The 25,064-nt window shown below is 35.8% G+C and overlaps 1 protein-coding gene across 2 annotated transcripts in view; it reads left to right on the top strand.

Annotated features, from left to right (window-relative positions):
- Window positions 1-25,064, top strand: part of LOC136800178 (adhesion G-protein coupled receptor V1-like) — an 81,256-nt gene that overhangs the window by 11,901 nt on the left and 44,291 nt on the right. For both annotated transcript variants that reach the window (XM_067056794.1, XM_067056793.1), the window contains exons 4-28: window positions 1,736-1,849; window positions 2,103-2,999; window positions 3,735-3,996; window positions 5,419-5,688; window positions 6,821-6,942; window positions 7,501-7,584; window positions 8,284-8,365; window positions 9,122-9,222; window positions 9,811-9,961; window positions 10,219-10,424; window positions 11,069-11,580; window positions 11,876-12,093; window positions 12,633-12,832; window positions 13,266-13,353; window positions 13,697-13,896; window positions 14,535-14,635; window positions 15,390-15,521; window positions 16,462-16,694; window positions 16,901-17,133; window positions 17,754-18,069; window positions 18,552-18,746; window positions 21,610-21,887; window positions 22,431-22,618; window positions 23,725-23,854; window positions 24,509-24,614. In XM_067056794.1, coding sequence (XP_066912895.1) covers window positions 1,736-1,849; window positions 2,103-2,999; window positions 3,735-3,996; window positions 5,419-5,688; window positions 6,821-6,942; window positions 7,501-7,584; window positions 8,284-8,365; window positions 9,122-9,222; window positions 9,811-9,961; window positions 10,219-10,424; window positions 11,069-11,580; window positions 11,876-12,093; window positions 12,633-12,832; window positions 13,266-13,353; window positions 13,697-13,896; window positions 14,535-14,635; window positions 15,390-15,521; window positions 16,462-16,694; window positions 16,901-17,133; window positions 17,754-18,069; window positions 18,552-18,746; window positions 21,610-21,887; window positions 22,431-22,618; window positions 23,725-23,854; window positions 24,509-24,614 — 5,419 coding nt within the window. The remainder of the gene's footprint in view (window positions 1-1,735; window positions 1,850-2,102; window positions 3,000-3,734; window positions 3,997-5,418; window positions 5,689-6,820; window positions 6,943-7,500; window positions 7,585-8,283; window positions 8,366-9,121; window positions 9,223-9,810; window positions 9,962-10,218; window positions 10,425-11,068; window positions 11,581-11,875; window positions 12,094-12,632; window positions 12,833-13,265; window positions 13,354-13,696; window positions 13,897-14,534; window positions 14,636-15,389; window positions 15,522-16,461; window positions 16,695-16,900; window positions 17,134-17,753; window positions 18,070-18,551; window positions 18,747-21,609; window positions 21,888-22,430; window positions 22,619-23,724; window positions 23,855-24,508; window positions 24,615-25,064) is intronic.

The raw sequence follows: 25,064 nt of genomic DNA, 5'->3' as shown, positions 1-25,064 counted from the left end.
GATTGCTGAGTCGCGAAATAAATCCATCACGAATTTTTAAAAACAAATTTTCGGCAGAGAATCCAGACAAAACTCTCTATTTGTGTAAAAATGGCCATTTCACTGCTCTGCGGCTCCTCTTTGCGAAGTTAAATCCACGTAAAATTTTTCAAAACTCTGACTGACGAAATTAAATCCAAAAAATTTCGCGCGAGATTTAATCCGATTAAAGTAAATGATTTTCCGGCAACACACTTACCCGACGTTTGCGACGAAGGAGACGTCTAATATCTTCTATTTTCGGATGTAAACTTGGAAATTCATAAATAATCTTGATAAATCTTTGCACTACGAATTGATGTAAAATTCTATAGCGTTTTCTAATAGCATTTCAATTGACCGTCCTAACTGAGAATTGAACCATTCAATTCATACCTGCGTAACTATGATTGGCCAAAATGGGATCCGACTTGCGACTCATTATTTGGAAAATCTTGCCAAAATTTTCTAATTTGGTATTTCTCTCACCCTACTGGGACCCATGGCGATGAATGAAAAGAAACCTGTCCAGTGGAACATCCGCGTATCGCTTTTTACCCAAATCTCCCAGGAATAAGACACTTTCCCGTTAACAAAATGAACTTATGTCATCAAAAGATCCGTATGGGCTGGAAAAAAATGAAAAATTAACAACGGGCATTTATTAGGAACCTCAGACTGAATAAGTTGATTCAGGTATCCTCTTAGAATCACTCACTGTTTCCAGTACCTAAATCAAATATATATGCGTTAAAATATGTCCTTTACAACCGGCACGCGGGCACGTCAAATTTTGGAGGGCACGTCGAGGCACTTGGGCACGTCAAGGCACGTGGGCACGTCAAAAAAGTAGGGCAAGTGGGCACGCAGGGCACTTCACTTATCAGACTCCCGGTGTAAACAGTGGAAACATAAAAATTGGATGAGTGTCCACGGGGAATCAAAGTTACGAAAATTGCACATGTCCGCAAGGGTCACAGAAGACAGAAGTGTGTCCTTTGTCCAGGGGGTCAAAAGCAGACACCAGAAAAAAAAACGTACACCCACAAAAAAATTTTCAGTCATAATCCAAGGGGTAATATGGTAAATATAATGTATAGCCTATAGCTAAAACTACGTTGAGGACATACACAAGGAAGGGGTTCAGATTACTTCCGGGAAAAATCATTGGCGTTATTAAGTAAGAGAGGTAAGGTGCTATCCATGTTGAGGATATAGGACATCCAGGGGGTAATGTTATTTCTTTTCACAAGAGACGTCCTAGAGGATGGGGAAAAATTTAACCTGGAAATCCAAGGGGTTGGAGAAAAATAGGGCTTGGACATCCCGGGGTTTAACAATTTTGAAAATGGATATCCTCAACGTGGGGGGTACGGATTTTAACTGGAAAAGCCCATTATTTTCAGATAAGCTTTTTGTTGAAAATTCGCAGACACAAAATACAGGGGATTAAAAGTTGTTCATTTTATAAGAATTGTAACTTTTCTTTCTTTCGTCAAACTTGTACAGTTGACTCTCTCTAATTCGATCTTTAAAGGACCAAGAATTTTCATCGAATTAGAGAAAAATTCGAATTACATAAAGCATTTTATACTGATCTATAGTTGAGGGGACCAATCAATATTTTAGTTCGAATTATAGAAAGAATCGAATAGTAGAGATTCAAATTATTGAAAGTTGACTGTATTTCCATTTCGCTTTTCATTCGTCACTACAGGTGACACAAACTATGGATCATTTGCATCCAGACTTACAACCAGCAAATGGAAGTGTTTTGTTTACAAATGGACAATCACAAAATGCAATACATATCCAGATACAACCAGATGATGTGAGGATTTTTCTTTGAGTCTATAAAGGAATATGCTTCCTTTTTGTACTGGAGACTATCGCAAAGAATTTTAATAGCCTTCATTTTAAGAAAAACTTGCGATACCAAACTTTCAATAAGACTTTTGATCATTCAGTTGTTTATAAATCATGTCATGTTTTCTAATGATAATAGTATCAAGAAATTTTCTTTGTTCACCTAAAACCTGCTTCACAAAACAAACTGATCAAGAAAGATTCTATTTGCTTCATAGATTCCGGAGCCAACTGAAATTTTCACTATTCGTCTAACTGGTGCATACGGTGGTGCCAAATTGCTAACCAATGCTACTGAAGTTGAAATACGTATCAATGAAAATGATGCTCCAATCAGATTTCAATCTGCTGCAATAACATTCCAAGAGGCTGAAACAAAACAAATCACAATCACTAGAGGGCTGAGGAACGGACAACGTATTGGATCTATTGATAACATAGCTAGTGTCCGCTACAGAACAAGAGATGGAACTGCTAAAGAAGGTGTAGACTACACCCCAGCTTCAGATCTCATCAGTTTTGAAAGAGGACACACACATAGGGAAATCTCAATCCAAGTTTTAAAGGATTCTGCACCAGAGTTACAAGAGCAATTCACTATCGAGTTATATCAACCTTCAGATAATGTTATATTGAGTGATCCACAAATAATGACTGTTTACATTGTCAAGAATGGAGATCCCCACGGCATTGTCGATTTCAATAAAACACATATTCAGAATAACACAATTATTCTTGATGAAGACGATGACTTGAACTATAAACAAACAATAGCATTAAGCAGAACTCAAGGACATTTTGGAAATATAACTGTCTCCTGGGGATTAGAACCCTTTGACAATAGTTCTGACCCAGCTACTATTTTCCATTCCGTTGAAGGTGATATCGATTTTAAAAACTCTGAAATTGAGGCTGAGATTGATATTGAATTGATTAGAAATGCTATACCTTCAGAAGCATTACAGTATAAATTGAGGTTGTTGTCAATTGAAGGAGGTGGTAGGCTACAGATGCAAGATGACGGTGGTCTGCCAAGTCTTGATGTTATCATCAAAGATAGTGATGATGTTTATGGTATTGTTGAGTTTGATGATACACCACCAAATGTTATAATGGTAAGCTTAAATTATTGCCATGAAATCATGTTAAATAGTGCTCGATGATAAACAAGCAAGATACCAGAGCTAAGTAAAATTTAAAAGTTTTCTTTTAATAATTCAGTACATAACTTAAAGTTTTGTGCTTCTGCACTTGTTCAAATGTACAAGCTAGATTTTGTCACATACAGATCACTTCTCTTGTACATTTGAACAAGTGCGAAAGCACGAAACTTTAAGTTATGTACTTTTACTGAAAGAAAACTTTAAAATTTTAATGGTAAGCTTATCTAAGTCATTCATATGGTAGCTGTATGAAAACTCCAACCCCTCCCTCTTTGCGCGCAGAGAACAGCAGCAATGGCATCATTTAAACAATAGATGTTCGCAAACCTGAAATCAAGTATTTTAGTATGGTTTGGGAAAACTTTCACTTTGACCTTAAAGTTAATTCATACCTATACCTATACCTCAAGATATATTTCCGGTGCGCCAATAAAAAATATACAGATTTGTGAAGATATTTTTAGTTTACGGACAATAATGTTCTGTGCATTTAACTTTTATTGTATAAAAAAAAAGCCCAACTTAAATTTTAGTGTATAAAATTTAATCTTTATCTGAAATAGTCGTCTAGCATGCCAGGCTAACACACGGCAAGATTTTTCAAAGAAGCAAACATTGCCTGTTAACGTTCTGGGGTGACACAGGCTATCAAGAGATCCATACTTAAGCAAAATTATCTTTCTTTAGTCATCTACTCCAAGACGATTCGAGTTACAAGTTCGCCGTAACGCAGGCAATCGAAAGCAAATCACTGTCGATTATCAAGTGTATTATTTTACACCAGGAAGCTCAATGCCACCACTACAACCACCAGTCAATAACGCTCAAGGTCGCCTTACATTCAATGAGAACCAACAAACGAATAGCTTAAGTGTGGAGATTCGAAATGATGCCTTCTTGCAGCAATCATCCTATTTCTTGGTTACTCTTCTCAATCCAACACTCAATGGTGCGTTTGTTTCGTGTTCAGTATTAAAAAGTTCTTCTGTTTCAGACGAATTTCCGTTTTAGCGAAGTTTATATGGAGGTGCATTTCCGTCCCGAAATTCTGCATGATTCACCAAAAATTCAAGAATTTGTGCTAATTTAATGTGTAAAATGCATTTTCCCTTTGACACGAAAACCTTGTTTTGAACACTGATTTTATTTCTTGGCAATGCTTTTGAATATTTTGGACCTACCCCGGTAGAGGTCCTATAAATTAACCTCTGTCCGTCCGTCCGCCCGTCCGTTCGTTACCAACTTTTCTCGAGATTGGCTCATTAGTTTTTTTGCACAAATATGTGTAACTATAAACCCTCGAATGTGACGAAGCCCGATTTTCGAAAAAAAAAATTTTTGGACAAATTTGGACAAAACGGCTAAAGAACGGGTTTTTTGGACCTTGTTGGCTCAAAAAACGCATGTTTATCTATAAGAATCACTATTAATAAGCATACATCAATGTTCTTAGTCAAATTACTCAATTTTTTTATGAGATAGATTTTTGCTCATGAGGGCTTACTTTTGAAGCATATGTGTGTTTAGACATGAAATTTTGGTTGCTTGGTGTGTTTTTATAGAAAAACTGGCCAAATTCGATATTTCTTATAAGCACATTATCATAAACGTTTTTGGTCAAATTTGGGCCAAAAAATGGTTAAAAAAAAGGGTTTTTTGGACTTCGTGAAATATGGGATCATTGTTTTTTTCAGACTTTTTGCATGAAAGTAGGTAAAAGATGGCTCAAGCAGATTTTTGTAAAAAAAGAATTTTTCAGCTCAAAAAACGCATCTTTGTCTATAAGAATCACTATTAATAAACATACATCAATTTTCTTAGCCAAATTACTAAATTTTTTGATGAGATAGATGTTGTTTTTGCTCACGAAGTCTTGAATATGAAAGAATATTTTAAGAGCATGAAATTTTGGTTTTTATAAGAAACAAACGACTGATTTTAATAGATCGTCACTATTTGTGTTCTGAATGATTGTTTAACGGTCATGGTCACGTAGATATCAATTATATATGTGTTAAATGTATAACCAGGTAGGTCCATAAAAATATCACTTGTTTTTTGATTTTTTGCCTTTTGGAAAGAGTTTATTTAGAAATTCGGTCTTGGTGGACCTGAAATGAAATAGAGAGTCATACATAAACAGACAAACAGGAAATCATTTGCTGAAATGAATTTTTATATAGGTCACTTGAGCCTTTGTTTGTATACAATTATTATCGCTACATTCATTATTATCGATATTATGTAATAGCTAAGAACTCATGGTCACGTGAAGTTTCTCAATATAATTAGATATTTTTAGCATTTGACCGTTTTCGATCCTTCTTTTTGTTTGTAATTTGAATATCGTAAAATTTTTTTTTTCTCCCAGCCGACCCGATTATCCCAGCTTCGTCACCCATTATCGGTCAAAACAAACACCAATATGTTAACATATCCGAAAATCTTGCAAACGGGGAAATCGGGTTTTACGATTCCCCGATCTCATTAACGGTTAACGAGCCACGCACTGTTGAATTGCTCTTGATGCGAGATGGGACGCAGAATGAAGCAACCATGTTTTGGATGGCTGAGAGCGATAATGAATTGTTCACCTCACAAGATATGGAAAGGATGCAAGGAACAATCTATTTTCCCCAAGGTAATTTATTTGACCAGAATGTACCCCGAATGTCGATAGATACAGTCTTCACAACTCGAACCGAATTTAGGAAAATTCGAGTTTTGGGGTTAGGTTTTATAACACATTGTTAGCTGAAGGTACCAGAAAAACTTGTTCGAGTTAAGGATGTATTCGAGTTATAGAGTTTCGAGTTGTGAAGACTCTCCTGTACTTTTAGACTCTTAGAAGAATAAATTGAAATGTTTAGAGGGTTTTTATGTTGTTTTTTTAAGCTACGAAATTTTCGTAATTAAAGATGCAAACGTTCGAATCTGTTGAGGCGATCTGTCAAAAGAATTTAACCTTAAATCTTCAATCTACTTTAGACATTTACTTTTGCGAGTTTAACCAAAAAAATCTCTTTCGCGAGCATAAACTAGCGCGAATACATAAAAATTAAAATTAAAATTTTCACACGTAATAATAGCTTAGAGGATCAAATACTTCTTGAACTAGTTGGATTGAAACGTTTGTCTTTTTGACTTATGAGGCTTACACAAGCTAAAAAAGTGCCATAAATCTTACATTTCATTTTTTATTTTAGGTCTAAAGTTTACAGATTATCTATTTTGATAAGAATTTTTCGCGAATAAAATGCGAATGGCCCTTTCAAAAATGTTCAAAGACATTTACTTTCGGGAAAAAGAGTAAAATTCGAACAAATCGCGAAAGTTTCTGCTCGCAAAAGTTTGTACGCCTAAAGTAATCAATTTTACTCTCTATCTGATATAAATAATTATTCCATGTTTTTTTCTACAGGTGCTCTTAGGTTCGAAATAAACGGCCCCCTCCCGCTTGTTAATTTTTCGAAAATTTTCCAATATCCCGGACCTTGTTAGGACCCCCTGTTTATTAATTTTGAAGAATGTTTTCAGCTGTCAAAGTGAAGGTCCCTTATTTTGCTCTAAAAAGCCTGATTTTAGCCTATATTTACCTTATTTTTGGGTTTTCAGAAGTACTATTTCCAACCCCCTCTCTCGGCAATTAGGTCCCCCTCGTTTATTATAATCTCGAAGATTTTCCAACCCCCCCCCCCCTGTTTATTTGGAACCTAAGGGTATAGAATTAAAGTCTTTATCCTACCATCTTTGACTCTTGTTCAAAATTGTAGGTGTGAATAACGTTTCAATGTCGATCGGTATACTGGATGACCAAACACCAGAGTTAGATGAGACTTTCCAAATCGTATTATACAATGTGTCTGGTAGAAACGAAAAACTGAGAAACGGAGCGGTATGTCTTGTAGACTCTCTCTTATTCAAATTTTAAGGGGGGGGGGGTCGAATTTTCATCAAAATAAGGGAGCGTATCGTATCGTATGTGACAGTTTCTTGTTGACGATGATTCTTAATATTATCGAATAATGCACCTTATCTTATAGTGGAACGTTGAATTAGAGTGTTAACTGTAGTATTAAAAATTGGGTATAAAGCCTAAAATACCCGAATGGGCTATTCCAGAAAAGATTTGTACCCCCTATGTTGAGGAGGTCTTTTTGGGAAAGGTGACCCCCTGGATTTTTTTTCAAATTTTCAGGATATTTTTTCTCATTTTTGGACCACCCTGGATTTTGTACCTCGTTCTATTGGCCACCCTGGAATTTTTATTTTCCAGAACACCCTGGACGTCAAACCTCCTCAACAAAAGAGGGTACAGACTTATTCTGTAATAGCCCATTCTGTGCAAAACAACATAAGAACAATTTGAAGCTCGAATTGCCAACAAATAAGAACATCTAAACCTCAACTAAGAGTTACTGGTTGTTATAAAAAAAATTCTCCATGTTTTTAGACAAGAGCAAGCATAACTATACGATCGAATGACAGACCAGGAGGGATGTTTCAATTCAGTTCTATCAAACATATCTATATGGAGGTAAGATATCTTAAAAGGTCGTAAAGATGATACTTAAACCCGAGGGGGAATACACTAACCATAAATTAGCAATCGAGTCTTTGACAGGATCCTGAAATTAGGAAATATAAAAAATCGACTCCTTTAAAGACAGGGTCCTAATTCAGATCCTAATTTTAGGATTAAGGTTGCAAAAACGTCAAATAAGAATCAAAATTCAGTCTCTCAGACCTCGCAAAATCCCCCGGGTAGATAAAAAACGGTTTTTATTACAAATTAATATATATGTGGAGCTGGAATATCTTTCTCTCACCTGTTCGTTTGCCCCTTTGTCTTCGAAACTATAGCGCAGCCTCTGATGACTCAATTCATGATATGCACCATTGCAATGTCTTCCACGGACCCAACATCTGATTGGTTGAAAGTGACGTATGGACTGATTTTACGTCACTTACAACCAATCAGCTGTTGGGTTTGTGATGTAACGACAGAAGACATTGCAATGGTGTATAGCATGAATTCATCTATCAATCCTAGCGGCGCAGTCAGCTTTTGCGTATTCAAAATGTTATTAGGATTCTTGCTTTTGTTATCAGTGGACCTTAAGATAGTTGTGCAGAAAAAAAAAACTTACCCAAAGTAAAGTGCAGTGCGCTTTGCAAGTTTGAATATTTACCATATCTATGATTTGACGTCGGATTTCTCTTTTGTTTTCTTTAGGAGACAGATTCCAATGTAGTTGCAGTAGAGCGTATTGGTGGAGATTTGACTAAGGAAACCGTTAACGCCCAAATCCTTAATGGTGAGTCTTTATTTCATTGCATTCACTTAGTACTATAATGGGCTATTCCAGAAAAAAATTGCACCCCTATGTTGAGGAATTTTTTTTAAAAGGTGACCCCCTGGATTTTTTTCCAATTTTTCAGGACGCCTTTGGAATTTCTTTGGACCACCTTGGAGTTTCTACCTCGTTGTACTGACCATCTTGGATTTCCAACCCGATTTTACTGACCACCCTGTATTTTTTATTTTCCATACCAATTTTTTATTTTCCATACCACCATGGACGTCACACCTCCTCAACATGGGGGGGGGGGGTACAGACTATTTCTGGAATAGCCCAATCCCTCAAACCAGCTCAAACACTAGATTGGCTTTTCATAATAACATGCACATTTGCAATGTCCTCGGACATTGCATCAGGGACCCAATAGCTCATTGGTTGCAAGTGACGTATTGACATATTGATGTATTGTCAGAAGGATGGCGTTCTAACTCTAGTAGATTTAAGGCCGGTCTCCACTTTCGCGCGACATAAGCGAAAACTTTTCGAAAAAATGAAGCAATTTTGTTCGCACAAAACTTTTTTATGACGCTTAACCTTTTCTTCAGGCAAAAAAGGTTACGAAAAATACTGTCGCCCATTTCGCGCGAAAGTGGAGACCGGCCTTCAGAACGCAATGGTTAGAAGACATTGCAATGGTGCATATCATGAAATTGCATGTTTGATTCATGTTAGAGTGTGTCTAAAACTTTCTTCACTTTTTCTTTCTTTCAGGTGAAAGTGATTTCAATTCGCCATCACAGTCAATGGTTTTTAATGTTGGTGACGAAAAGAAATCCTTCTATTTGTTTCCTGTAGATGACGACTTACCAGAGGTATATAATTATTTTTCGTTATTTTGTAAAAAGCAAAAAGGTTTTAGACCACGTTCACACACTACGGTTCCGTTTCGCTCTGAAACGAATTGAAGCCATTCCATTGGTTAGAATCAAGTCTTACGTCACTTCTAGCCAATAAAATAGTTTCATTTCGTTTCGGAGCGAAACGGAACCGTATTGTGTGAACATGATCTTAGTGGATTTTTAGTTTGACGTTCACGGTAATTTATTCAGTGTGTTTAAAGCCAGAAAACTTAGGAAAATGGATAATCTATGAATATATCAACATAATCTAAATCGAAAGTTTCGGCCTCAATAATGTTCATTCACAATGGTTTAAAATAGAAATTTTATTGCCATTTTATCAGTTTGATGTGCGGCGTGATCAATACGAAAAGTATATCGGATACGTCAAAAAAACTGTTAACCCTTCCATGGACGAAAATTTCATAAATTATCAAAATGAAATTTTTTTCCAACTGACCGAGCCACCTCCAAAATCTAGGGTCGGATGACAGCAAACCAACAAGTCCACCCTCATTAATTAATAATTAAACGTCGTTAATTCTTCTTCTCCAACTACAGCCAGCAGAAACATTCAAAGTGGTTTTAACATCATCCAATGGGGCTCACATTAGTATCAACTCAACTTTCAACGTTACCCTACGAGCGAGTGATGACCCTAACGGTGTAGTCTCGTTCGCAAATACACCAACCAACATCAACCAACAAGATTGTAAGATTTGTAGAATTTTGAATTGATGTATCTAATTCAATATTTTTATCAGTGTTTCAATTTTTCTGTCTGGAGACCTAATTTCAACTAGTTGAAATTTCTAACATGAATTTCCAACCCAAAACAAGCTTCTCGAGATGAAAAAGCCAGAGCCAGTTATGACTTTTAGAATCAATCAACAAGGTTTTAACTTTTCAGCTTTTCTGATCAGCTTCCATCCCTTCTTTGATCTGACAAAACTGAAAAATTCTTTTTAGATGAGAGAAAGGGTGCTCAAAATGACGTATCATTTCAACTATCTCGAGAAGCTGGACTTTTTGGTCAAATTGTTGTCCATTGGAAAGTTGAATCTCAATCTCCAACCATCAATACAACTGAACAGATCCATCCTACCGAAGGAGAGGTGCTTATTGATGACAACATCAAATCAGAATCAATCACATTGACCATAATATCTGATAAGGTGAGAGTTGATTTACGATATAGTACCATTTATTTCGATTGTCTCCTTAGATCGTGTAAATTCGTTGGCAAATTAAACTCTTCTCTTGCCGTGCTGGTCATCGACTGTACTATAAACATATAATAGATACCTCCCAGATGATGGATACATTTGGATGTTTGACATATTTAATTTGAAAAAAATTGGTTTGTTTAATTTCTTAGTTAAGCTTTAAAGTTGCTTTCGTTAGAAAGATCATAGTCTTACTTTAAGTCTTGAGGTATAACCTTTTAGATCTAGTCTCGTAGTTGCCCGGTTATAGAGCTTTTGATGTAAAATAAAAAGTAATCTGTAATTGTTTGTATAAGAGCTTCCTACATCCTTTTCTAAGTGTTAAATTCACCTCTTATGGTAGAGTTTTCGTCTAGATTTAAATTTTTTAGTCAAACGAGTCCAGCTTTTCAGTCTTAAAAATTATTCCGTCTCGGACTTATTTCTGTCTCAACGAAGAATATAAAGAGGCTTTTCCTTCCCAAAATTTTGCATAATTCACCAAAATTTCATGAGTACTTATTAGATTACTTTGGTGTGTGAAATTCTTTTATGAAATTTTGTTTTGACCACTGAACTTTTATTTTCTTTTTCCAAACATCTTTCCTTCTCAGCATCCAGAGAAAGATCAACTCTACACCATCCGCCTCACCAACATCACTGGTGGAGCACGTTTAATAGAACCTCGATCTGCAACACTGACAATCCTTGCCAACGACTATCCAGTAACTCTATCACCATCAATACTTAACATAAATGAAGGACAAACAGCCAGATTCGAAGTTATCTTGAAGAAAGCTTTTACAGCAGATGTAGTTGTAACAATATCTGCTACACCAGATACTGCTTTAGAATCTGATTTCAATGCTCCTGAATCTAATATCACTATCAAAGCTGGTCAAACCAGAGCTCCATACTTGGTTCAAATCACAGATGATGATATACCAGAACTGATGGAAAGATTCAGAATCCACCTTACAGCAACAACAGGAGATACAGTATTACATTCTAATTTTACGGCAACGGTCTTCATCAACCCCAGCGATGATGCTGGAGGAGTTATCCAGTTTGGTGAATATGGAGATGATGAACTCAAATTCCATGAAGGCCAGACTGTTTCTATCGTGTAAGTTATCGTCGAAAAAAGTTTTTCATATATCACTCTAACTTAAGTTTGACATTTTTAGCGCTATAGGATTGGTTGTATAAATGTTTCATATAATATATACAATATTACAAGAGATGATAGTTGCAGTTTTCCTCTAGGACATCGACAAATGTCTATTCCATAAAATACTAAGATGTTATGACCCCTTTTCATCTTAACAGCCAAAATTAGTTCCTGTTTTCTAAGAATGAGATTTTACCGATTGGTCAAAAAGTCAAAAATCAACGGAAGAACTTTTCCTTTTTAATTTCAGGGTTGAACGAATGAAAGGAGTATTTGGTAACGTCTCCTTTGATTGGATGATCAAATCGCATGATAACCGCACCAATACATCAACTGAAGCTCGACCATCTTATGGTAAAACTTTTATTGAAGATGGTGCGAATTCAACCTTTATAACCATGGTAATAATACAAGATGGTATCCCTGAACGTGATGAACATTACGTCATTGAATTGAACAATGCTAAAGGTGAGATCTTTTTGTCACAAACATTAAGCATGGTTTGTACTCTGTCCTTGCAGATGAGGACTCTCTCTGAAAGGGAAGACCGCTCTTATGAATTTCATCATCTTTACACGCTATTGTTTGATATAGCCTTCCGACAAATATATCAGCACATATCTAATACTAATACTTGTTTCTTTTCCCTTTTTTTAACTTTTCCACAAAGGAGGCTTGACGCGTTTTTCTTTTTAAAATGTAACTCCTTCTCAGGTCTAAAAGTGAAAAGCTCCATCCACAACGTCTAAAGGCACAATTGACGCTCAATAATTCGACATTTTTCTACTCGATAAGCCTTCGTTTTTGACGAAAAAGTGTTTTTCGCTGTCTTGAGAAACTTTATACTTTTTAGTACACTCCCGTATTCAATTCGATTAAAATCTCCTTGAAAATCTAGTAAGAGAGCGTGTACTGCTGATAGAATTGTTAAACATTTCAACATAACCTTTCATTTGTATCCAGAGGCTTTGCTTATCTATTCCCTTCTTTTTTTTCGACCAATCCAGGTGATTATGTGCGAATCGGTGAGTTCTCATCTATTAATATCACTATTCTTGCAAATGATCGTCCGACCGGGTTGTTTCGAGTTGACTCTTTAAAATCGAGTGATGAACTCGCAGAAGATTTTGATGACGAGGAAGGTTACATGAAAACACGTGGTCAGTTCACCGTGCAAAGGACGATGGGTACTTTGTTCAATGTTTCAGTAAGTTTGCGTTGGGTTTTACCCCAGCTGAACGATTTCTTTTAAAATTCAAAGCAACTACATAAGGAGTTAATTTAATTTAAAATATCTTCATCTCAAAAAGAATCTGAATATAAATACTTTAAATTGAATTGAAATTCACTCTCTTACTTGCAGTTACTTGTTGGTATTAAGCACTTTATTGGCAAATTGTTTTAAATCCTTCTTTACTACATGACGAGTTATAGATAATTCGAATCTTTTCTAATTGACTGGTCACTTTAAGTAACAAATTTTTATTGACAAGTCTACAACTCGAATTTTCCATCCCTTGAAAACGATTTTTAGTTTCCAGTTTTCCGTGTTGGAGCTACAGAGACTCCACTGTTTATCATTCTGTAATACCAATCCAGCCATTTTTAAATCATACCAAATATCATGCTGTTTTTTGAAGGTATCATGGAAGATTCTGCCAAAGACAATGCAAAATCTCGCAGTATTGAACCTGCCAAATACTGATGAGTCAGGAATCCGACAAAATGGTTAGTTAAACGAGTTTATCTTTAAGTTAGCCTATGAGGCTGCTATGAGGCTGCTTCATCCGTTGGATTGGACTCCAACTAACCTCTCTCAGTGGCCTCGGAGAGTCATTTAGTCAGTGGGTATAAATAATGAAGAAGCATTCATTTTCTTCGAAAAGAAATGACAAAATCAGTTTGATGTTGGGAAATATAAATCATCAGCGTCTTAATGTTTTTTACTGGAAACCCCGTACAAAAATTGCTTGAAGTTTGCTACTCACTACTGGCAAAAACCAGGGCTTTTCCGTAGAAAGCATTACGTCATGAATATCATGAATATTAGTTGATGTTTTCTCCTTCATAGGTCGTTGTACCTCCATCACCGAAGACGTACAAAACTCAAAGAACATTTCACTTGCCAATGGCTTCACTATTGCTTTCGACTTCAAAACCACCGAAGGAGCAACCAGTGAAATTTTGACATTCACATCATTTGATGATAACACCTTGTTCAGTGTTTTACTAAATGATGCAACTCTGGAAATTCAAATTCGCGGTCAAACTGTAAGAATTTATTAGATTTACCCAATGGACACACAACGTTGTTTTAACGTACATTTAACAACCATGACACCTATATTCCTTTTCATTATTCCTTTCTTGCTAAGAAGAATCGGCTTTTCCCGCTGATCTTTATAAACCCTGGACTAAGCTATCTATCCCTGGACTGCAATCTTTGGTCAGAGTTTTCTGGAAGGGGTACCTGCAAAGAAGCTATTGCAGTGTCAAAATTTAACGGTGATGCATTGTCACAAGTATCGGACACTGATCTTTATATATCCCTGGACCAAGTTACTCAATGCCGGCCAAGCAAAATGTTATGATCGGAGTTTTTTTTAAATTGGTACCTGCGGAGAGAGCGCTAGATGATGATGTAGCGCCGTTTGTCGTTAGGCAAAGTTTCAAACACTACAATGGCTTCTTTACGGGTACTAACTTACGAAAAAACTTCGATTAAAGATGGCGGATATAGCTTGGTCCAGGGATATATAAAGGTCAGTGGTATCTGAGGGAAATTAGATCTAGCGCTCTCGATGCATATACAGCGCTATTGAGTAACTGCTACAATTAGGGGACGCTCATTAAAATCATATTGTTTCCTTAAAATTGTGTAATGTTTCATTCAATTCAATTAATTTTAGGATTCAATCCCGTTGGGTTCTGGCATCTGGCATAGTGTTTTCATGTCCATCAGTCCCAATCATATTACAATTTATGTCAATCAAACTATGGTTTGGCAAAGGTATGTAAACATTAGACATCCATTCATTTAGCCCTGTCCATTGCGCGTTTTTCTGGCTGTTGATACTGTATATAACTTCCCTACATTGTAATACAGATAGATATTTACTTCTGAGTCTTCACTCAAATCAACGACGTTGAGATTGCTTCGAGTCCTTAATGAATTTAAATTATGCAGTTTGGGTACGAGACGAGGTTTTCATCAATCCTAAAAAGAAATATTTTACTTCCTCTTTCCCTTGCTTTACGATTTTACCTTGATGTTGTTAGTATACTACAGTTGAGTCTCTCGTATCTTGAATGTCACCTTAATTCGGAAAAGTTTTCTATTGTCTTTAGAAATGTCCAATAAACTTTACTCTATAATTCGAACAAGTTTGTGTTCCCCGTAGGCTTTTGAGTTAAAGAGACTCCATTTCGATCTCTTATCTTTCTGCTTTTAACAGGACGTTAAAGGTTTTGTTTTTAAATAAGAGTGACATCGCTTGCTTACGCATCAATTTTAATTGAAAAGCTTATTCACATTGGATTGACACGGATGTGGAGCAAGATTGGTTAGAAAGAGGTTTTTTGCTTATATCAGCATAAAAGAACAATATCAAGACACAGTGCCTGATATGAAATATGTGTCTGATATGAAACGGAGACACTCATGTAAAAATAAAACCTTTAATTAACTGACCTAGGAATGAACGATTTCATCTTGATGTTGTTAACACTATTATTTCTATCGCTTCTCATTCTACTTTCAACAGGGCGTTTACAAATGACCAGACATTAAATCTGAATGGTATCCTTCAGTATGGTAGTGGCTGTGCGAACCAAACACAAGCATTCGAGGGAATGTTGAAGGGTTCTTGGTTGTACGGAGAAAGTTTAAGCAGAAGGTATATAAGCCTATTCACTAATCATTTGAGATTAAAATTACCTACAGTCGACGCTCTCCAATTCGATTTTCAAGGGGAATCGGATCTTCATCGAATAAGGGAATGTATCGAATAGTAGAGCGTTGTTTATGAGAGTTTCTTGTTGACGGTGACTTTTATTATTATCGAATAATGGAGCGTATCGAATAGTAGAACGTCGAATTAGAGAGCGTTAACTGTACTTGTCTTTGTAGTTTTAGCCGGATCATCGTTGCAACGGCTGTCGGTATCAACGTTAAGATAATTATGTCCTTTATTTCCCTTCAAATGTTTTCTTATACATTTACTAAAGGGCTACATACACTACATAATATATTGTCAGGCAATATATTGATGATATATTGCTGAGTGCCGGCAATATATTGAAAAGTTGTCCGCAATATATTGTCAGCTCGATTTGCAATACTCCAACAATATAGGGGGATTGTTTACAGAAAGAAACTTTCTTTTTATAATAGAGTACCTGCTATTTACTTCGTACATCACGGTCCGAAAACGATATTGTCAAATATTGTTCGTCAATATATTGTGTAGTCTAAGTAGCCCTTAAGTCCATTCGCTTTTAGTGTGTATTCTTTCTTACTACCACATGGAACCCATGTCAGGGTAATTAGACTAACTCCCTTTGGAGTGGTTTCTACATGATAGTAAGAAAATGTACGCACGTGCTTAAATCGAATGGACTTAAATTTCGTGTTATATGGGACTTCTCCACCATTTTCCATTCTAGTATCTCGAACGGACTTTGTTTGTTAATCATCGTTGGATAAAAGTCTTTTCTGAGTTTGTTATCTTAATCGTATCGTTATCTCAACTTCATACTTGTCTGAGAGTTTTAAAATGATCTTATTTATCAATAAAGTATTCAGCTAAGACTGTATCTTTTCTCTTACCCCTACAGCGAAATGGATGATTTCTTCAATATCCAAGACTCATTCAACCACTACGAAGGAGTACTTTACTTCCCACAACACCAAACACTCCAGCACGTGAATATCTCCACCGTAGACGATGCCCAACCTGAACCCGAGATGCAATACATTTTCAAGATTGTTGATGTTTTCACTGATGACACTGACCTTGATAGAGAGAAACCAATAATTGATTTGAAAAACAACTCCTTGGTATTCAAAGGTAAAGCTACAATAAAAACTTCAATTTTTGGAAATTGTTATAAAAAAGAGTATTATTCCTCGTTATATTATTCATAAATAGAAGTCCTTGTTTTGAAGAGAAATGTTTTATAACTGAAGATTTTTTTTCAGTTCTTGCCGGTACGAAAGCTCAAAGAAAATTTGAGAGATCCTTCTTTACCTCTAAGCTTATCCTTTCATTTTCAGTTCTGAAGAGTGATCACATCAACGGTGTATTTGATTTGCTGACCACCAATTGTCCTCACATTATCCACGAGTCTGATCAAACCATCATCAACATCCCTGTCAATCGAACAAAAGGTTTCTATGGAGCAGTTGAAGTTGATTGGAGGATTGTGCAAGAAGATGGTCATCAGGCTGGTGAAGATTTCGAACATTCTAACGGCACTGTGTTCTTCGAAGATGGTGAAAGGTCTACGGTAAGATTCAGATTGTACTTGCAAACAAATCGTAAATCTAAACCATCTTTTATGAGGACAATATAATAGACCCTGCGTAGATAGTACCTTGCATGGCTGAAGGCTTCTAAGGTTGGACTTCCATACCCCAGTGACGTGTATAAACTCGCAAAATTATCAAATACCGTGTCCAAGACTTGAAGCTATAACTCCTGACCACTTATTTATAAGGGTATAAAAGGTCATAAAAACATTACTTTTTGAATGAGTATAAAAACACCTTTATTGTGGTACCATGACTATTGTCTAACTACCAAGTTACAAGATTTTGTGCCAAATTTAAAGTTTTGGATTTCAAAAAAGTGTTTCACACTGGAAAGGTTAAAACGTCCTAAAACTGCTAAGAAAAGCACCAAAAGTTCGTCTGTAGTATATTTGGTTTGCTTCTGTCGTTCCTAAAACGCTTGACTACGTATTGTCGCATTGAAAAACATTCTATAGGATATGTATTAATACATAGTTCATTTTTTCAAGTTTTTAATAGTTTGTATGCGTGTAATCGAGCCTAGTGCTGTCTCGATGACCCAAATAAAACATGATAAAACAATTAAATATTTTACAACATCTGCATCTTTTTCTAGAATATAACAATCAAAGTCACCAACGATGGCATCCCAGAATCTGACGAGTTTTTCACTATAATGCTGACGTCAGCAACACCTGTCAACGGTGATCTCGGCTCATCAAAACACAGTTCATCCACAATTTTGAATTCTCAATGTAACATTACTGTTGAATTTAATGATAATATTCATGGGTTGTTTCAAGTGATGGCTTTTAGACCTGATAACATTACGTCAGCTTTTGTGAAATCGAGGTCATCGCATGCGTATTTTGATGTAGATGAGGAAATTGGGAAGGTTGATTTATACGTTGTAAGGACACAGGGAACACAAGGTTTGTTTAAAAGTTATATTTATGATTCCCGACAATACTTTTTTAAGTATCAGGTAAATTTACCATAGCCTATTCTACATGAAGTAGTCTCCTCCTAGTCTCTCAAAGGGGTACAACCATCGCAGTCCAAAGTACCCCTGCGAGTGGTCTACATAATAAACAACTCCAGGCTTTTTGGCCTTTTTCTTGGTCACTAGTGACCGCAATCAACTTGAAATCGCTTATTGATAGATTAAACATAATAGAAGTGTCTAAAAAAATAAGTTTATCGATATATAGAGTTTTTCAAAAGTATTAAACTACAGCTTCAGTATCGAAACTTTACTAAGAAATTCAATATTCAAAAAAGAGCAGTGCGCGTATCCCGAAGTGAAAAGTAGGAGGGGAGTTTTACGCTCGGAGAGGAGTTTTAGAAATAACACAAAATTGTGACACTCGAGAGTCTAGATTATTCAGCAGCTCCAATGTTTTGCATTTTACAGGTTCAGTCTCAATTGAATGGAAAACAGAAGCCACGCCCACTGCGACTGAGGGTATCGACTACCATGGCAACCTTGGACAAATCCGAATGGCGGACGGAGAAGTGTGGAAAAGAATTGGGATTGACGTTATTGATAATGATGTTGCGGAGCTGACGAAATCTTTCAATGTTGTTTTAAAGAACCCGACCGGTGGAGGTGAGATACTTCACTTATTTTTTCTTTATAAGAACCAGGAGATTTTTTATGAGCCTCGGTTGTTTTTATTTTTTTTTCTACTTTGAGCCTCAAGCTGTTCTTATCCTGTTCTCATTTATAGGGCGAAATGAGACTATTTTTTATTTTTGTACTGTGCGTAATTTGAATCTTTTTTTTGAATTTCAAAAAAAATTGGTTCTCCCGAAGATTATATTAAGGAGGTGTCGCTCGCAAAGCCCTCCGATTTTACTATTGTCAGCTCGATTGTCAGCATTTTTCAAAATGAGAAACCCAGCAAACAATATAGTCGCTGAACCAGAATTATTATTGGCCCTGTTTATATGTCAATGTTTATTTCTGTGAAAAATGATTGGAATTCAGATAGATTGTTGGCCCAGCTAGCTTTAGCGTACTGGGCCTTTCATTAGCATTCTGCCCGGTGTCAGTGTGTAACAATTTACTAGGCGATACGCGTTTTCAAGCACAGCACAGGCTAGTACATATTGTGAAGGATTTGATTGGCTGTTAGAACATGATTGACAGAATAAAAAACAATTGAAATCGTCTTTATTGGTTAAAAACATAAAAGGAGAAAATACAATTAACTATTAAAACTATAAGAATATAACAGATGTAGTACGTTTTAAGAAAAACAATGTGATTTACACAGAAATAACCGTAACAAACCTTGTTCTCTTTAGGAAGATGTTCTTTTAAAAAAAAGTTGTTTTTACATTTCTCTATCATGTGAACAGTTCAGTTGTTCACGTGTTAGGAAAAAAACATCTCTGTATACACGTTTTTTTTTTTATTAGAACCTAGTTTATAAGAACATATAGGCTGAAATTCGTCGAAAAATTAAGAACATCTTAAGAACATGCCCAGCCTCAGTTTGGAAAAAAATGACAAGAAACTACAATTTTTTCCTCTTTTTAAGCAGTTTTAACCGAATTTAGGGGTGTATCTTCAAATGTCGAGAGTCAAATATTGTCCAAATTTTGCCAAATTTAAGTGCTCTTTATTTTGTATCATATTGTCGATTTAGAGTAGTCTGAAAAATTAAGAACGCATTTAAGAACATTTTAGGCTGAAAATTGCTAAAAAAATAGGCACATCCAGGCTCAGCCAAATTTTAGGTGTTCTAATAAAAAAAAAAAACGTGTATAAGATTAAATATTTCACATTGTTGTAGATAAGTAGCCGAATGGTCTAAGGCGTCTATGGCTAATATCAGTGACTCCAGGTTCAAATCTCTTGTTCGGTTCATATTTTTATTCGCTGGGCCTTCATGCCCTCTGGGCTTCTTGTTTGAATACATTTTCAATGTTCTTCAATACAACACGCTACTATCTTTAATATTTTTGGACCTACCTTGGAGGTCCTATAAATTAACCGATGTCCGTTCGTCCGTTCGTCTGTTCGTTCGTTCGTTCGTCCGTCCGTCTGTTACCAGCTTTTCTCAAGATTGGCTCATTAGTTTTTTCTGATTTTTGGCACAATGATGCAAAATGGTAATGCCCAAAATGTGACGGAGCCCGATTTTCGAAAAAAAATCATTTCCGGCCGAAAATGCCGGAAATATGCCGGAAAAACCGGTTTTTTGGCATTTTCTCGAGATTTCATCATTAGTTTTTTCAGATTTTTTATCACAAAGATGCGTATTAGCAATGCCCAAAACATGGTAGAGTCCGATTTTTGAGAAAATTTCTTTTCCGGCCGAAAATGCCGGAAATATGCCGGAAATCGCCGTTTTTGCAGATTTTCATCGGACTTTTTCCTTATAATTGGTTGTTTTTTCATTCAAAAACATTACTAATAGCAATGCCCACCATCATGCATGTTTCAATTTTCAATAAAACTGACTTTTGAAGCCAGAACTTTTTAAAAATTGCCGGAACAGCCGATTTTCGCCGGAAAAACAGTATTTTTTGAATTTCTCGAGCTGTGCTTTATATCTTTTCATGAAATTTTGCACACTGATGTAAAATGACAATACCTAAAAAGTGACGGAGCCCGATTTTCGAAAAACATTATTTTCTGGCCGAAAATGCCGGAAATATGCCGGAAAAACTGGTTTTTTGGCATTTTCTCGTCGAGATTTTATCATTAGTTTTTTCTGATTTTTTGCTCAAAGATGCGTATTAATATTGTTCAAAACATGGCCGAGTTTGATTTTTGAGGAAATTTTTTTTCCGGCCGAAAATGCCGTAAATATGCCGTAAATCGCCGTTTTTCTGGATTTTCATTGGACTTTCTCCTTACAATTGGTTGTTTTTTCATTAAAACATTACTAATAGCAATGCCCACCATCATTCATGTTTCAATTTTCAATAAAATTAATTTTTGAAGCCGGAGCTATTTAAAAATCGCCGGAACAACCTATTTTTGCCGGAAAGACAGTATTTCTTGAATTTCTCGAAAAAACCGGCTTTTTTACATTTTCTCGAATTTTCATCAAAAGTTTTTTCTGATTTTTTGCAGAAAGATGCGTATTCGCAATGCTCAAAACATGGCTGAGTTTGAAAATGCCGGAAATCGCCGTTTTTGAAGATTTTCATTAGATTTTTTCTTTGTATTTCTATGTTTTTCACACCAAAACATTATTGATAACAATGCTCACCATCAAGCATGATTCAATTGTCAATAAAACTGATTTTTGTGACCAGAACTTTCTATTTATTTTTCCCCTACAACCCTTCCCTCTCCCCCCATCAACAATCAATGATGAATTTATTGCGTTATGCATTTTCTTTAAACGCTATATTTTTTGACTGATTTTTTTCTCCTCCCATTGCTATCCAACTTTCATCATCAGGTAGGTCCATTCAGCATCTAGCTTGTTTATTTCCCTTGTTTCTTCCAGCATCGGTCAATAACTACAGTCAAATCACTGTCAATATTAAGCCAAGCGATAATTCGTTAGGAATCTTTCAATTCCCATCATCTCTTAACCACGTTCAACTTCAAGAAGGAGTCACTCAAAATGTGACCATAGTACGGACAAAAGGGGCATTAGATTCTGTGTCGTTAACATGGAGACTTGTAAACGCATCCAGTGAATTTGAAAAGACCTCAGATGTTGTGGTGTTTGGACGAGATGTTTTTGAAGCAATGGTGGAATTGAAATCGTTAGATGACAAGGTTTGTTCTACCCTATCCATATCGCTCACGCGTTTTTGATCACTTTGTTAGTCTATTACGTTTTACTTTTTCTACTTTATATGAAGTGATGCTCAGTCAATATTCCCAAAAGGATCCCGGGGGATTATTAGTTATTATTAGTTAAAAGGTTAAAGCCGGAACGGTGTCAAGAAAAGCCGTATCTGTTCTGTACAGGCGAGCCAAACTGGATCTAGACATATAAATTGAAAGTTGTGTTGTGTTGTTAGCCGTTTTCTGACATTGGTGCTTATTTAGGGTGGTTTATAATCACTCGAGCAATTTCCTATAACAGCTCAAAATTGTCTGAAAAACCGTAAGAAAATTATACCGTTTATTCGGGATTGTGTACCGAATTTCGATAAACGGGATAAAACGGTAACACAATATCACCCACTTATTGGAGACCTTTTTGCGCAGCGTTGTGAAAACATATTCTTCAATCTTCAAATGGTTCCGAAATCTCAAAAATCTTGTTTAATTTACAAGAGTCTTACACTTTGTAATCAAGATAACTTTTTCTAGATTCCGGAAATTTCGGAAACGTTCACCATGGAGTTAGTAAATGTGACCGGAGGCTATATCAATCAAACACACAATCAATTGGACGTTGTTGTACAGGCTAGTGATCATCCCTATGGTCTGTTCACATTCGAAGAAAATTCTATCCGAATTGAAGAGGAAGTAGGGACCGTTGTATTAACCATTGAAAGGTATTTATTGTTTGTTTTTCAAAGGCTTTGATACTACAATACTGAGATTCGAATTTCAATTGACTTATGAATTTTATCGATATTGGAGAACCATTATTCAAAGATTTAAAGTCTCATATTTTTTTTCATCGAGTTGCTTTAGCTTAAAAACGAGTGCGAATTTCACACTGAAGAGCCGATTTGTACGACAAAGTACATTAATTGGTCATATCCAAAAAAAATAACAACTTTGCCCAAGTTCAGGTTTCCTACAGCTCTTATTCTCGCCTGCGCTACACTGTTATTCATTGTCAGCTAATTTTTACTTAGTTCATTACCTTATCTTAAAGTTATCTATCCCAAATAAAAACGAAATATTTCTGAATTAAGTTGCCATCCTATCCAAACAAGAAGCAAATTTGTTCCTAAAATACCTCTTCCTTTCACCGATTCAAAATCGATAGTCTTAAGGCCGGCACAAATGTATCCAACATTCAATCCAACATTTCCAATTCATTGTTTGGACGACATGTTGGACGAAAAGTCACGTGGAAAAATTCGAAAAGTTGCATGAAAAGTCATTTGCGCAAAAACGTCAAACATTTTCATCCAACATGATTACGCAAATGCATCCAACATTGAAACCAACATAAAAGTGACGTCAATCTCATTAAAAAATGTTGGATGAACAGTTTGACGGTGATCAAACTTTATCCAACATGATTTCTAACAATTTTCTTAAAAAGCTGCGATTTTATGACTTGGGCAAATGAACCCAACATTTGATCCAACAATAATTTGGATTCATTTGCGCCGGCCTTTAATAGCAAATTAGTTTAGATCAAAGGTGGAGGATATTTGCCCAGGGTTTTTAAAAGAGCAATAAACATGGTCATCAAACTTATGAACCTTGAATTTAACTTTCCATTTGCCTATGACCTAGATTAAGGGTAGAAAACAATCAAGTAGTCAGACGGCTGATAAGTAAGTGTGAGTCGGTAGATAAGTTTGGCATGAAATTATGGCTAATCCTCGAATAATAAGTTTTGGGGAAAATTTGTCCCAACCGGGGGGCACCTTATTATCAAACTTATTAACTTTGAAAATTAATTTTCTTTTTATGTCAGGAAAATGGGGCGAGTCGGTCAAGTACGTGTTAACTACCAAACCTTTGTACCAACGGATGTCGATGATACTGCTTCAGAGAATCTTGATTTCGTTGCTTTTTCAAGTCACGTTGACTTCGATGAGAATGAGGTACAATTATGGTCGAAATATATTGACATTTTAGTGTATTTTAATGTTTTTCAGAATTTAAAGTTCGGGCGAGAATTGCTATTTTAGCACTTCCACTTTCATTCATTTGATACTTCGAGTTTAGAGGGGTTTGGTGGCTTCTAGGCTATAATATTCCAAGCCTTATTGGAGCAAATTTGAGCTTCTAAATCCTAATATAAAAATCATTTTGTGGTGTTTAAATTTTCACCAGGAAATCCCCGTTGTCTCAAATGTTTTGTCCATAATTGTAGATCCCTTTGATGAAAATTTTCATAACTCTTTCATAAATCTTACCATCATCTGCTGTTACGGGTTAATCAGTCCGCACGTTCCTTACATTTCCAAGCTAAAATTTGACCAGCAATAAAATTAAACATCGTTTTTTAGCTGTATAGAAAATAAAAGTGGTGTTAATGTTGAAGGAGCAATAATGGCCGAGTGGTTCCATAAAAGGTTCAGAGATAGCCATGGCCGTGGACCACGTAAAACAACAAATGCACCACAGGAGAGTCTTCTGAGAACAAAAACAACCCAATATAATAAAGTGACGTATCAAAAACGAAATATCTATCTATCTATCTGACGTATCGTACTTTGAACATCCCATTACATTCTCTCTTCCCTTCCCTACAGGTTACAAAGCAAATCACAGTCAGTGTTATTGATGACAATATTCCTGAAATCGATGAAATATTTGGTGTCAACATCACACAGATACAAATTCTTCAACCCCTCACTGGTAATCGTCTTCTTACTATACTTTTTATAAGAATATCCAAAATCTTTTAAGACTTCGGATGTTCTTAATTTCTGGGTTTCAAGGATAAAAATGTTCTTAACATGTTCTTATTTTCACTATTTTGTAAGTAATTTTGTCCATTTTCCTAAGAAATTAGGCGTTTTCGAGTCCGCAAAGCCTTAAATGTTCTTAACCTGTTTGTGTTCATCGAAGCTTTATTTTCTTACAAAAACGTGTATAACATTATGAGGATTGTTTCCATGGTAATAGCGTGTCTTGAAATTTTGAGCTCCGAGTCTCATCGACTGTCCATCTCTTTTTTGTTAGAGGGTCTTTATGTAAAAGATTAAAAATGTAAAAGAGATCAAAATTTAACTCCTGAAATGCATTAGTTGACTTTTTTCTGTGACGGAGACGGTTAGTTTCTGATCTGTCTAAATCCTGATCAAC

The sequence above is a fragment of the Clytia hemisphaerica genome, unplaced genomic scaffold, assembly GCF_902728285.1.
Source record: "Clytia hemisphaerica strain Z4C2 unplaced genomic scaffold, Clytia hemisphaerica genome assembly, whole genome shotgun sequence".
NCBI classification, from domain to species: Eukaryota; Metazoa; Cnidaria; class Hydrozoa; order Leptothecata; family Clytiidae; genus Clytia; species Clytia hemisphaerica.
The sequence above is the reverse complement of the archived record's forward strand: the minus strand, read 5'-3'. Positions and strand labels throughout refer to the sequence as shown.